The 13,035-nt window shown below is 32.0% G+C and overlaps 1 protein-coding gene across 1 annotated transcript in view; it reads right to left on the reverse strand.

The window, feature by feature from the left end:
- Positions 1–7,731: 7,731 nt before the first annotated feature.
- LOC106108384 (suppressor of cytokine signaling 7-like) overlaps positions 7,732–13,035 on the reverse strand; it is a 12,469-nt gene continuing 7,165 nt past the window's right edge. Inside the window, exons 3-6 of the mRNA XM_013289545.1 lie at positions 12,963–13,035; positions 12,424–12,589; positions 10,595–10,793; positions 7,732–10,000 (exon numbers count right to left, since the gene is read on the reverse strand). Coding sequence (XP_013144999.1) covers positions 9,883–10,000; positions 10,595–10,793; positions 12,424–12,589; positions 12,963–13,035 — 556 coding nt within the window. The 3' untranslated portion in view covers positions 7,732–9,882. The remainder of the gene's footprint in view (positions 10,001–10,594; positions 10,794–12,423; positions 12,590–12,962) is intronic.

A 13,035-nucleotide genomic window follows, 5' to 3' on the forward strand; every position in this document is an offset into this window, starting at 1 on the left:
CGTTTTAATATTCGACCGTTGCTGAATTTCAAAGACTTTTAAAGAAAATCATAACATCATATTGATGTGGTAAATTTAACTAAAATTGTTCGATTATTACTTTGGCTTCATTTGTGCATAATTTAATTGCATTGTTAAGAAAATGTTGGTTGCATTGTAAATGTATTTGGAAACCAATTTGATAGGAAACATTTTAACATGAGTCAGCAAAATGTAGCCATAGCCTAAAATGTCATTGGAAATGTTAAAAACCTATAAAATATCCCTAGGATTCGAATAACAAATTACTTGCGACAAACTTTATAAGAAAGCGTACCTCTTTTACAATGGTGATTATAAACACTTATTATATTCTTTTGTGATCGATTACATACAGGATTATAGCAATTTCGTTTTATTCAATACATAACGAGCCATATATTCAAACAGGTCAGAAAACAACTAGCTAGTTCAACATAAATGTTTTTATAACTAAGACAGTGCATATAATATAAATTATTTTATATATAGTTTAAAACACACATGCGTTATATAATTATATATCGGTTTAAAAATTATGAAATTCATTAAAAACTTTTACCTTAAAAGGTTTAAAGTTTAGAATAAAATTATTTATAAATATACTTAGTTACACAATTTGTACACAAAATCTACATAAACATCCTAAGCTCCGACGTGATAAAACAGAATTAATTATTCTACTAAAAAAGGTAATTTTATTTGCTCCAAAAAACACTATACGAGTCTCATTTATTGGGTGACTTCTTCATAATTTCAAGATCGTATTTGGACTTTAGGATTGTCATAAACTTGGCAGTCTAACGGGGGAACACTGGAAACATTTAAATTAACAGCGTTTTAAAAGATAAGACCACGCTCAAAGTCCAAATTCTATTAAAATTTGAAGTGTACCAGATTCGTTTCAAAATTCAGCCTTAAGAATTACACATTAGCTGAAGGAGAGACCTAAATGACAACAAAGGGATGCTTGTCGTATTTATGACGTGTAAAACCTTAGAAAGCCAATAGAACTATATTTAATGTAAAACTCTAATCATATCGGAGTTTAGATATTTGATCAAGATTGCCACATTGTTTAAGAATTTATAAAAAGTCAATCTTAAACAATACGTGTACGGTATAAGTGGTTTTGGTATCGTGGTCTCACGTAGTGAAAATTATAATTGTGGTGTAAACCTTTTTAGGCAATCTCTTACAAAGTGTAGGATGTTTACTATAAAGAATTCAAAGCACTATAATTGCGGGCTACAATATGATATCTATTCAGTCATTGCGAACTCCGCTTCAACTACAGTAGAACCTCGATAAGTTAAAGTCCAAGGGAAATACAAAAAATTTTAAGTTATAGAGGTTTTAAGTCATCAAAGGTCTATGTTGTAGAGATTTGGGCACTGATGGGCAGGGAACATATTATTTTTTTAAGTTATAGTGGTTTTTAAGTTACCGAGGTTTGAGTTATCGTGATTCTACTGTTTCTTCATAGATTTAAATTAAGTTAAACTAAAAATCAACTGATCAATCAATTTTTGATACTATCATATTACTTTTCATTAGAAACTTCATAGAGTTATTATGAATATTTGTGAGAAATGTTCGTAACGTCATCGATAACACTTGTTAGGTTTGTGCAGCGCCCCAACAGGGCGTATAGTACAACAAATCTCATATCTGTCGATGACTTTAGGAATAAGTTTTCGCAACTGTCACGTAACATTCCTAATAGACCCTTAAACCTGTTATGAGTAAAAAATTGCAATTTGCCATAAAAAAGTTTGTCAATTTAAATCTATGAGTTAAACTACAAGCGATCTTAGATTAACATTTCTATGAATACTTCAAGTTTTGGTTGTATAAATGCATCCAATTACACAATATGCGTTCGATTGTCTACGCTTGAACAACGCCGGGGCGTAAACAAAGCGAGATGTAAACGCTAAATATGATAATATTGAATTCTACCGTCCAAATACTTGTATTTCAACACATGTATCTTTTTTAAAGGGAGAAGATAGCTGGTTTTATACAAGTTTTCCGACAGTGAAAACTTATTCTAGCATAACAGGACTCGTTTAGTTACGTTTAATCCATTGTCATACATCGTGATATTATGCATAGTATATATCTTATTTTACGATAGTGTTTAACTAGAATATGTTATATGTATTTCGCTATGTTAGGTATCACTTTATGACCTGCAACGGTCGATGCTAACACTACCGAATCTAACGATATGTCATTTCTATTCTAAAGGAGGACGACACTATTAATTTTAAGGTAAGCGACATGTAATTTTTTTAATCAATCCAAGATATTGGCCAATCGATTTGCACAACAAATGTAAATTAAAAATAGCTGTTAATTACATTTCAAAGCGTGGGAATTTTAGGTTACAATGATTCATCCCAAAGCATTATTATCTGTGGTTTATTTTTTTTTATAAGTGTGTATTACCGTTACATAATCGATTTTATATTATGTCCATAAACACATTATCTAAAAGGGATGAATTTATTATCAAGAACACATCAAATCGACAAATTCTAAGGGGATTAATATAATAGTAAATTTTATACATAGCTATCGTTATTACGCAATTCTTATTCACGCCTAATCTTAAACAATTGCAAAACTTATTTGACAATTTCACTAATACTTAATTCGATCTTATAACGAGATAGAACATGATTTTGTACGCGTCGGTGCATATACGATTAGGCCAGAGACGAAACCCCACAAGCCGACTTACCTATATTAATACACGATCAAATACAAATGTATTATATCACTATGTTTATTCGGTTCACCCACAGCCTAGATTTAGTCATTAATTAGTTAATAAACTATTCACAAATAATCCAACGTTGTATCTTTTTAAATAACACACACAAACAACTTTTTTCATCCTAAATTCAATCAAAACACATTGCCTTACAAAACATTTTCTCAGTTTATATCGATTGGTGAAAGGGAATTTGTTTTAAGCGCCAGGTTAAATGTTCAGGAAAGCCATTTAAAGTTTTCACTTTTAGAACAAAAAAACATAAAAGCAGATCCTCAAAATAATTTCAATTGAAAGATGTTCAGACCGGTTTAAGATTAAAATTACTATAGTTAATTCTGCATACTTCATTATTTATTTCATATTTAATTCGCTGATTCTAAATATGTACATATAAAGACAATATCGGCTAAAATGGTGGTTGAAACAAATACCCTTTCACCCGTCGATATATTATTTTTGGTAGTGGAAACCTACATATACAATATAATATACCCTAATATGCGAGTTTATCTGTGAATAGTTTTATCTTGTTACCACAACGTCATTCGATTTCATTTCACATACAACCGTCATTTAAAGAAAACTTTTAACGCAACGCGCTACATTACTCGACAGCATACTACTAACCGCTAGAATAACATACAAAATATGCTAGAAAATATATTACTATCGTCCCATATATTACATATCAAAACCGAAATGGACACCCAAGTGTTTAATAGCATTAGTTAAGCGGATCTTATAAGTATGTATACGTATATAAAAATAAGCAATTTGTGGGCAATCTATTGTAATCCTGCAAATTGTATAATGTAACAATACTTCTGATTTTTTTTTTACCGAAACACCTGTACAGTTAGATCACTTCGCGGTATCTATACTATTATAATAAAGCGTAAACACACACTTCTTTGTTGCCTAAGATGTCAGCAATTACAACATATTTTTGAATAATACTTTTTTTAATAAAGAGCCCTACGCTTACGTCACGCTTTAGGCTATATATTTTAACGCTATTAAACTTAGGGGGTAAATATTTTGCATAAAAACCCTAATGGTGGAAAGAGACCATAAGTTGCTGCCAACATCCAGGAAACAAGGTTGTCATCATGTCATGTAATTTGTAATTGATAATTTGACAGATGTATAGATGTACAATAAAATAAAATTTTCATAATTTCATGCGGATGAAGTCGCACGGGAACAGCTAGTCATACATAAAAATATCCTTGTTTCTTGCAATGTCACACACTACACTTTTTCTTACAAATAATCAATTAGGTAGCAAGTAGTTGATCGAACGATGGGATAATAAGAAATTGGTTTTTGACTCGCGACTTTTTTTTGCGTTTTGCATTTGTCTTTTGAGGTAGAACACCGTCAAATACCTGGACTGTACAAAAACATCGATGTGCAGTACAATGGGGATGTTTCCTAATTTTTGGAATAGCCTTTATTTTGTAGATAAACCATGTATGAACACGAAAAAAAATAGTATAAAATATAAAACTCATTATTTCAATAAAAAAACACGTAAATAAAAACAACTCTTTCATTTCCCCCCAAAACGTCCCATGACGTCACTTCTTTGCATACGAACCTCGCGTCACGGCCTGTCACTGTCAATTTGAAAGAACCATTGATTGATAATACTCGTAAATCTTTGTTGTCTAAAGTTGTTTTTAGTAATGGAGATAAAAATGAAAAAACCAAAATGAACAGGAGGTGATACTTTTAACGTATTAATTACACTTGTTGCTTCTCGTGGAAGATTATGTTTGTGTGTAAACAGTGACTGCGTCCTACACCAGTGTGACCAGGTATAAATTAAATTGTACTATAAGCTACTCTTATAAATTTTGATATATTTTTCTTTTGTAATATTCATAAAATGTTTTGCTCATAACTTATGTCGTAATTATAAAAACACTCAATAATGGAGTCCTCATAATATAAAACACGCAAACTCAATTATTACAATCATTTAGAAAAAAATATAACTACAAAATGCACTGACATTCACTGAAGTTGGTCACACTGCCATGTTATATGCAAGAAAGTGACGTCATTGGTGTTTGAGATCGAGTAATGGAGGGTAAAAAATATTGCAGCGTTTTTAATTTATATTTAATTTGAGACAAACATTCAAGGTCTCTAAATGTTATTATAGGTTATAAAATGCTGTCTTTAAAATATTAAACATAACTTTATTTGGATTTGTAACATTAGGAAACATCCCCATTACATAGTTACTGAAGCAATATTGGATTGCCTGGGTTTACCATGGAAATCAGAAATTCAGGATCTCAGGAAGCCAGAAAGGGTTTGAGTTCTCAAAAATCTAAAGTTAAGTTTAATCAAATTTGACAGCATTATTTTGACTGTTATTAATATTATTACATTACTTTGTCTTTGCTGAATACCGCCTTGATTTAAACCAACATTATTTTAATACTGCCATCTACGTGTGATAGAATATTTTCTGACACTTTATCAACTTTAGTTTGACCTGTGGTTAATACAATTTTAGATTGTTTTTGAATTGTTACTATATACGATGTTTCTGCTTATCAGTAAACACTTGGGTGTCACATAACTTTCTTGTCTATTTACCATATAAATTGTTATTACAAAATGTACACAATACTTAATTTTTCCTCGAAGATAAGTTACAGTTTTGATTGAAGATTGAAGAATTAGCGTAAAGATCAATACGGTTTATGCTTATAACCGTTTCCACTGGCGAAACGTTGATGTAAAAACGTATTTTGGTAGTATTTGTAGGATTGAACATTGGAAAGCGATAGTAAAAAACGTAGGTAAGCGCATATTTATAAAGTAATTATACATTGGCAAGAATTATAGTTGTACTTGTGCGTTAATGTCTGTTATTGAAGTAACGGAGCTCGATTTTATGCAGGATTTAGTATAGAACTAAATTGTTACACGAAAGTTGTTTTGTAAAAAGAAATCAATTCCTGTATTCTGTTCAACATATTCGTAAACGGTCATGTATTTCGTATTATAAGATTCAAAAGTTATTGCAGCTCGTAGCTGCGATGCACTCGTATACGTACTGATACCAATATGCTCTAAACAACCTCCCGGAATACTCCGAGCCGTTGTAAACTTTGGATGGCATGATACTAATCATTGTAATTTCATTTTGTATGTTTTCAGGTCTTTTAGAGCAGTTTAATATATCCATTTGACATATTTGTACACAAGTGGGCCAAAATTATATAAACATCATTCAGGTGTCTACAACATAAAGCGGTATGAACCCTCCTATTATTGTATTGTTAAACATTTATTGTGCCATAATTCAGAGACATAGACAGAACCTAAAAGATAGATAATAAATTCTTATAACTGAGAAAATCGACGACAAAATTATGACTTTCGATAAAAAAATTTAAACCCACTTAAGACAAAATGTATGAAAAACTTTGACGATAAATTTCAAAAATAAAAAAAATCACTGATTAAAATACTAACGGGCGTTGTCAATAAATTAAAACTAGAAAGCACTTAAATGTTAAAATAAAACTAAACTATTAACAGCATTTAAAAGCAAATAACATGAAATTTACAGACTTATTAACATATTTATAATAAAAACAATAGCCACAATACAAATAAATCACGGCTAAGGATAACTTCAAACACGTTTCATTCTTTGGTTGAGACATTTTATCATAAAACAGAAACACTGAAACACCGTATTGATAAAATAAAGCAAGATTATTTGAAACTTCATTGTTAGTTAAATAACATCCCTCATTGTATATTACATATGTACAATAGACGATTACTTCGTTCTAAATTCTTTATTTAACACGTTAAATGCCAATAAGATTTTCATTTATAGATAGCACTGAACGTGTTAAGCCACTTGAAGACGAACACAACTTAAAAGTTTGCATTATAAATTGCATTTATGAGACATCTAGAGTCACCTTTATTTACTTTTAGGAGGTAAAAGATCAGTGAAAACTTACATAATTCACTACATGCATTGTAAATGTGTTATATAAATACGATTTTCCTTATGTATTACATAAACTATTTAGAAGCCATGATAACCACATTCACACACACAATAAAGAGATCAATACTTTTTAGTACACACTTTAATGTTCACATTTTCTTCGGTTCATAGACAGACTAGCTATCACCCGCGATTCCGCGTAGAATTAATATACATAAGTGAGTAGCCTATGTATTCTTCCAGACTATCCTCTACATCTATACCAAATGTTATCGAAATCCGTTTAGCAGTTTAGGGCACAAACTTTAACAAACATCCATGCATCTAAACTTTCGCATTTATATTAGTATGATTGTGTATTAAAGCCAACCGAAGCAAATATTCAATATCTAATATTCTTCCAAAATTCTTTCACTCAATCTCTCTTTTTCTCTCATACTTTAAAACAGATAAAACTCTATCTCTTTCATTATTACTAGACAAGATACTTCTTTCTAACATCACAATTCTATCAAAGGATCTTCATTGCTCTTTCATACAAAATCCTTTGCATTTTACTCTCTCAAGGTCATACAAGGTCATACCTTTTATTGGATTTGCAATTTTAATTTATTGAATCTTGAACGAAAGTTTCAAAACGAAGAACAAAAGTATTTTTTTTAATTTAACGTAATTGAAAAAATAGGATCATAGAAAGAATATTAACCACTTTATGGTGTATGTAAGACCATGTGGCATTATCCTTTCTTTGAATCAAATATTACAAGATTTATCTAACAGTTAAAAAATATTGCACTACAAAAAAGTTTAAGAGCCTGTCCCACAATTCTTGTAAATTGTCAGATAACCAACGTATAAAATATGTGATAGATTAATCGGATTTTGTTTTCTTATCTGACAATGACGTTACTTTTAAGCTATCTGAGCCTCTATCAGCCAGTGGTGGGACAGGCCTTAAATCAAATATTTACATGAAAACTTCGACATAAATGTAGTTAAAAAAAAACTTGTCAGAACTTATAAGTATCGCGATTTCTTATATAATATTATTTATATATATTTGTGATGATTGGTTTGACGAGTGGTTTGCCGATTTCCGACGGTTTATTTTCCTTCAGAATTTGAAAAAAAATCATATCAACTTAAAATGTTAAAGCTCTTTGCTTAAAAAAACATACAAACGAATTGAGTACCTCCTTCTTTTGGGAAGTCGGTCGAAAAGGGAGTTTATTTCAAACAATACAATCGATATGCTTGATATGTGGTTACAGTTAAAAATACTTATGTGCTTTTTAACTTAGTAATTTGTCATTCAGTTTGAGATTCTGTAGAAACAGAACAGCATAATTAAAAAAAATCCTACTCTGAAATATATACCTTGAAATATCTTGAATGTTTTAATTTCAAATAGCACACAACTCACTTTTAATTAAAATTACATTCAATAAAGTTATGTACAAATTTTGAAGGAAAATTATGTGTAATAAACAGTATTATATGGTTGTGTTGGAACATATTGTAAGTATAAATATAGAGTCCTTTTTCATATTTTGCTACTATAATGTGCACTAAAACATGTATTATGTACCTACATTAATGACACATATATATTCGACAAAGAAAACTGAAGGTATTATGTCCATTTTATTAAAACTTGAAATTAAAAGTCTTAACGTTTTGTATTTTTGTAGCATTTTAGTTACGTTGTTATTGCATTTTTCATATATTAGATGGAACCTTGTTTTATTATGCTTTTTCATTTGAAAGTTTTTTTGTAGTAACTCGCTGATGGTAAACCGATAGTTTTACCAATGTTACGTTTTAGATTTTTTTATTTTATTATAAAAATATTTCTTTACAACCGATCAATTATTATATACATCGATTTCGATATTAGCGCAAACCCTATTCTAATACAGCCAATATTAAAATCACACTATACGCTTAATTACATTATCAAATGAAAACACCAAACAAGTTTTCTGCAAAAGTAAATGTTAACTTGATTTTTACTTTACAAACTATTAACTAGTTTACCCATTAACTATAATTGGTGCATGATTTTAAGGCATTCTGTCGTGGTGTGTATAAATTGTTTTTCGATGAAAAGAGTTACATATGTAACTCTATTCAACGAATGTATCTTCCAGGCATCTGTGGCTTTGTCTAAAAACGTTACCATAAACTTACTTGCATTAAATATCTAATACTGTTTAGTTACACAGCCAACATTTTAAAATTTAGAATTAATATAAAAGCTATAATTAGTTTAAAAGTAATAAAAACTTCGTTGATATCAAATTTCATTTGAATACAAATATTTTAATAAATTTCATATAAATCCTTTCCCATTTCGAAATGCTCATTTAATTCACGAGATCAAGTCAGATATGAGAAAGGTTTTAATTGTAAAATAATTAAAAAAACTCCAAAACTTATAAATACCACATGCCTGTGTACAGTCGGCTGCATAAATATGGACACGTTTACAAAACTTTAATAACGTGGATGTCATCAGTTTTAAAACTATTTAGGCAAGTATTTACTAATATTATGCATAATAATCGAAAGTATAGAGACAGGTTCGTGCATTAATACTTTTAAAACCGACGGCCTTTACAAGTTTTGTAAATGTATTTATATTTATAAAGCTGACTGTACATAAATACAATTTTATACAATTTTACACCGAAAATTAAAACTAATTACACCATGATTGCAAGTTGACGAGAAATATTTCGTACTGAATGTGACAGTATTACTTACGTACTAACATCTAAAATAGCCTTAGAGCGGGCGCACACCTTGGACTAAACTATCGCATAACTGTTGTGCGATTGTCCATTGTTTCGCAGCGCAAAACCAAATAGTGTGCGCATCTTCACATAAGATCATAGGATAAAGCGTGACTAAACAGTTGTGCGATAGATTAGTCAGAGTTGTGAGCTTTAAAGTCTTAGAACTACCGTTGAGTGCGAAACGTTTTAATGGCCGTTATTCGAGTAGTCATACAAAAAGGGGAACATCTTCAGATTTAAATAAAATGCATTATAACCCTTTTCGTACGTCGATTTGATGCATTGGTAGCTTACATTTCGGCTAGCAACTCTGAGTAATAATGAGTAGCACTGAGGTAGTCCAGCAAACGGCGAGGTAGCGGTAGACTGCCGATCAGATCACGTCGCACATATTTAAGAATCACGAATCTGAAATTTATAAAAAAAAAAACATTAATAATATTAAACCATAGCATTTTTAAGTTTACGGTATATTGATTTTATAGTGAACTAGCTTTCGCCCGCGACTACATCCACGTTGATTACGAAAAGTAAGTAGAATCCAGGGGTGGTGAACATTTCTTTGTATTACGAAATGATTAATGCGTTTTTAGATGTGCTATCGAATAATTTTGACTGCGATTATGTCGTCAATTCCATGGGGGACCTACTTCATAATTTTATCGTATTGTTTCTTGTGCTATTTATTGCACGCGTGCCAGCGGTTCACTACCCCTCATGTAGACTGTTCTATATCTATGCCAAATTTCATAGAGACCTTCAGCAATTTAGACGAGAAACTCTAACAAACATCAATCGATCGAAACTAGTTAGAATTAGAAATAAGGTGGACACCTTATATTATAATTAGAATAATTTTTCCCCTAATCCCTTAACATAGCGCTATTACGTCTAAGCACTACTGGCGCTTAAACTACGAAGTTAACTCGCATTATTTCTGCTAAAGTGACTTAAAAGAACTTAAAGCGCCACAATGCAGCGGGTTCAAAACGTTATACAGACCTGCAGGAGTGCTGCAAGCTCTGCACGCGCTTGAAGCGCGACACGGGGTAGAGCAGTTGTACACGAACCGGCCCCAACACCGGCCGCAGGTTCAGGAAGAACAAGTAGCGACCTGAGCGCGAAGTCTCCACCGCGTTCTCGATGAACTCAACTATCGTTTGCGCTTTGAACATCGTGCATCCACCGAAGCAAAAGTTACCTGTCAAATGTACAATAAATTCTCTTAATTTAGTAGTAAATGGCATTACTTCTCGCTGGACTAGAATGTCGGGCTAAAGAGAACTCGGTACGTTAATGTGTCCAAGTAGCATAATTGTTTTGACTTGATTTGATTAGTGCCCGTAGGATTGTTTTCTTTTTTAAATTCTATGATTAGCCCGATTACTAAAAGGAAATTAAGAATAGTAAACGTCATATTCAAATGAAAATTATTACTTAAAAATCTGAATATTACATAGTTATATTTATTTCTTCATCGTAAATATATTAAATATTGTTACGCATTTATTATTTTACATGCAGCCTTGTTCGTCATTAAATTTGATAGTAATAAAAGAATCGATTCATAGCCGCAGGCTCCATATATATGAAAAAAAAAAAATGGAAATGAATATCAAATAAAAAACACGATTCGCCCGAAAATAGTCTGTATGAAGTAAATATTGACGAGAGTAATAAAACAAACTCGTAGTTTACTAGTATGCCGTGCAATCAAATCGTTCATTGTAAATACGTCAATATTTGTTTACCGCGCTGTTCACTTTTTAAGCTTTGTTAATTCCAACAGCTATAAATACATGCGTTAATTGATAAACCAACACTAGATTGTCAACATCGAAGATATACTGTTATAAATACTCGTTTAACTCTGACCAGTGCTTCATATTATATTCGTCGATATTATCAGTTTATATTGCCTATTGTTAGACATAGGCCTTCCCCAATATGTGGGTATGTTTCACCGTAAATATATATTACTAAACCTGCTTTAGTAGTCCGGTAAGGCACGATTTTATGTACTAGCTTGAGCTCGCGACTCCCTCCGTGGGCAATTAAAAAAAAAACAATAGTAGCGTATGTACTCATCCAGTATCGGCGAACATCGGAGTTCAAAAGCCTGAAATAATATTTCTATGATCACGATTTTTCAAACACCTGCGCGGAGTGCTAATTTCACGGTTTAAAAGGGTTGATGTATGTTTCCGTTAAAATGTATTTAAAACAGTGTCTAAGTTGTCCATCCGCCTCTATCACTTTCATACATCTACGCCATACACGTACATAATCGGTTACGCTCTTAATAACGCATTTCTATTAGACCTTGTTGATTTTAAAGCAATGATGTAATTAATACCAAAATATTAAACTGTTTACATTTGTATTCGAGTTGTCTAGCATTGTTGTGTTTGTTTAAAAGAATGAGCAATTACATGTTCGATATATGTATACAATGCAAACCCTTACATTCGAAATAGTTTACATTCAGTCACGCGGACGGCCGTTTGTACTCGAGTGAGATCAAGTGCTTGTCAAAGGTAACGACGGAAACACGAAGGTGCTCTACCCAAGCCGCATACCAGTTGGAAGTTCAATTGATTTAGTAGATACTCACAACGAGATGATAGAATTATCCCGAAATGAATTGTTCTGTACAGTCAGATGCATAAATATATACAAAACTACGCGCGTGTTCGTCAATAACATGAATTTAAAGTTCGGAAGAACAGACGGATATACAGGCGTTCTTTCTTATTCAAAATCTAACATTCTGAATCGTAGGTATTGTACAATTTAAGACTACTGAAGTATCTGTGAAATAGAAGACATACCTTGATCATGTTCAATACGAACATGGCGGAGACCGTTCAGCTTGAATGTAAGGGTGAAGATATAATGGTCGTCACTGCTGTCGCGGACAATAAATGAGCCGTCGGGCTCGTTAGACAAAATCTTCTCAGCCGCTTCCACAGATATGGGGCCCCAGTACCACGGATACTGAAAGCAGATAATCAGTTATTTAATGCAATATCGATGTATAAAGTACAACGGAGCGTCGGTGGCTCAGTGGTTTAAGCACTTCTTGTAATCTACAGGTCTTGGGTTCGAATCATGCCATGTACCAATGTGATTATCGATTTTTCGAATTTTTATAAGTACATAATTTACCCGACATTTTTACGGCGAAGGAAAACATCGTGATGCAACCCGCATATTTCGGCGAAGAAATTCAAAGACATGTGTGATGTCAACAAACACCCCTCACTTGGGCAACTTGGTTAACTATGGCCTAGTCACCCTAACTTAGTGTTGGCTCCAAGCCCCTCGGTGGAAACGTAGTGATTGATAAAGTACATTACTTTCAACTTACGTCCTTGACTTTCTGTATAGAAGTGGCGAAGTCCAAGTGCGTGGCATGGGAGGAGTGTGACGTCTGCGGCAGC

This window comes from Papilio polytes, unplaced genomic scaffold (assembly GCF_000836215.1).
Source record: "Papilio polytes unplaced genomic scaffold, Ppol_1.0 DF821544.1, whole genome shotgun sequence".
Taxonomy (NCBI): domain Eukaryota; kingdom Metazoa; phylum Arthropoda; class Insecta; order Lepidoptera; family Papilionidae; genus Papilio; species Papilio polytes.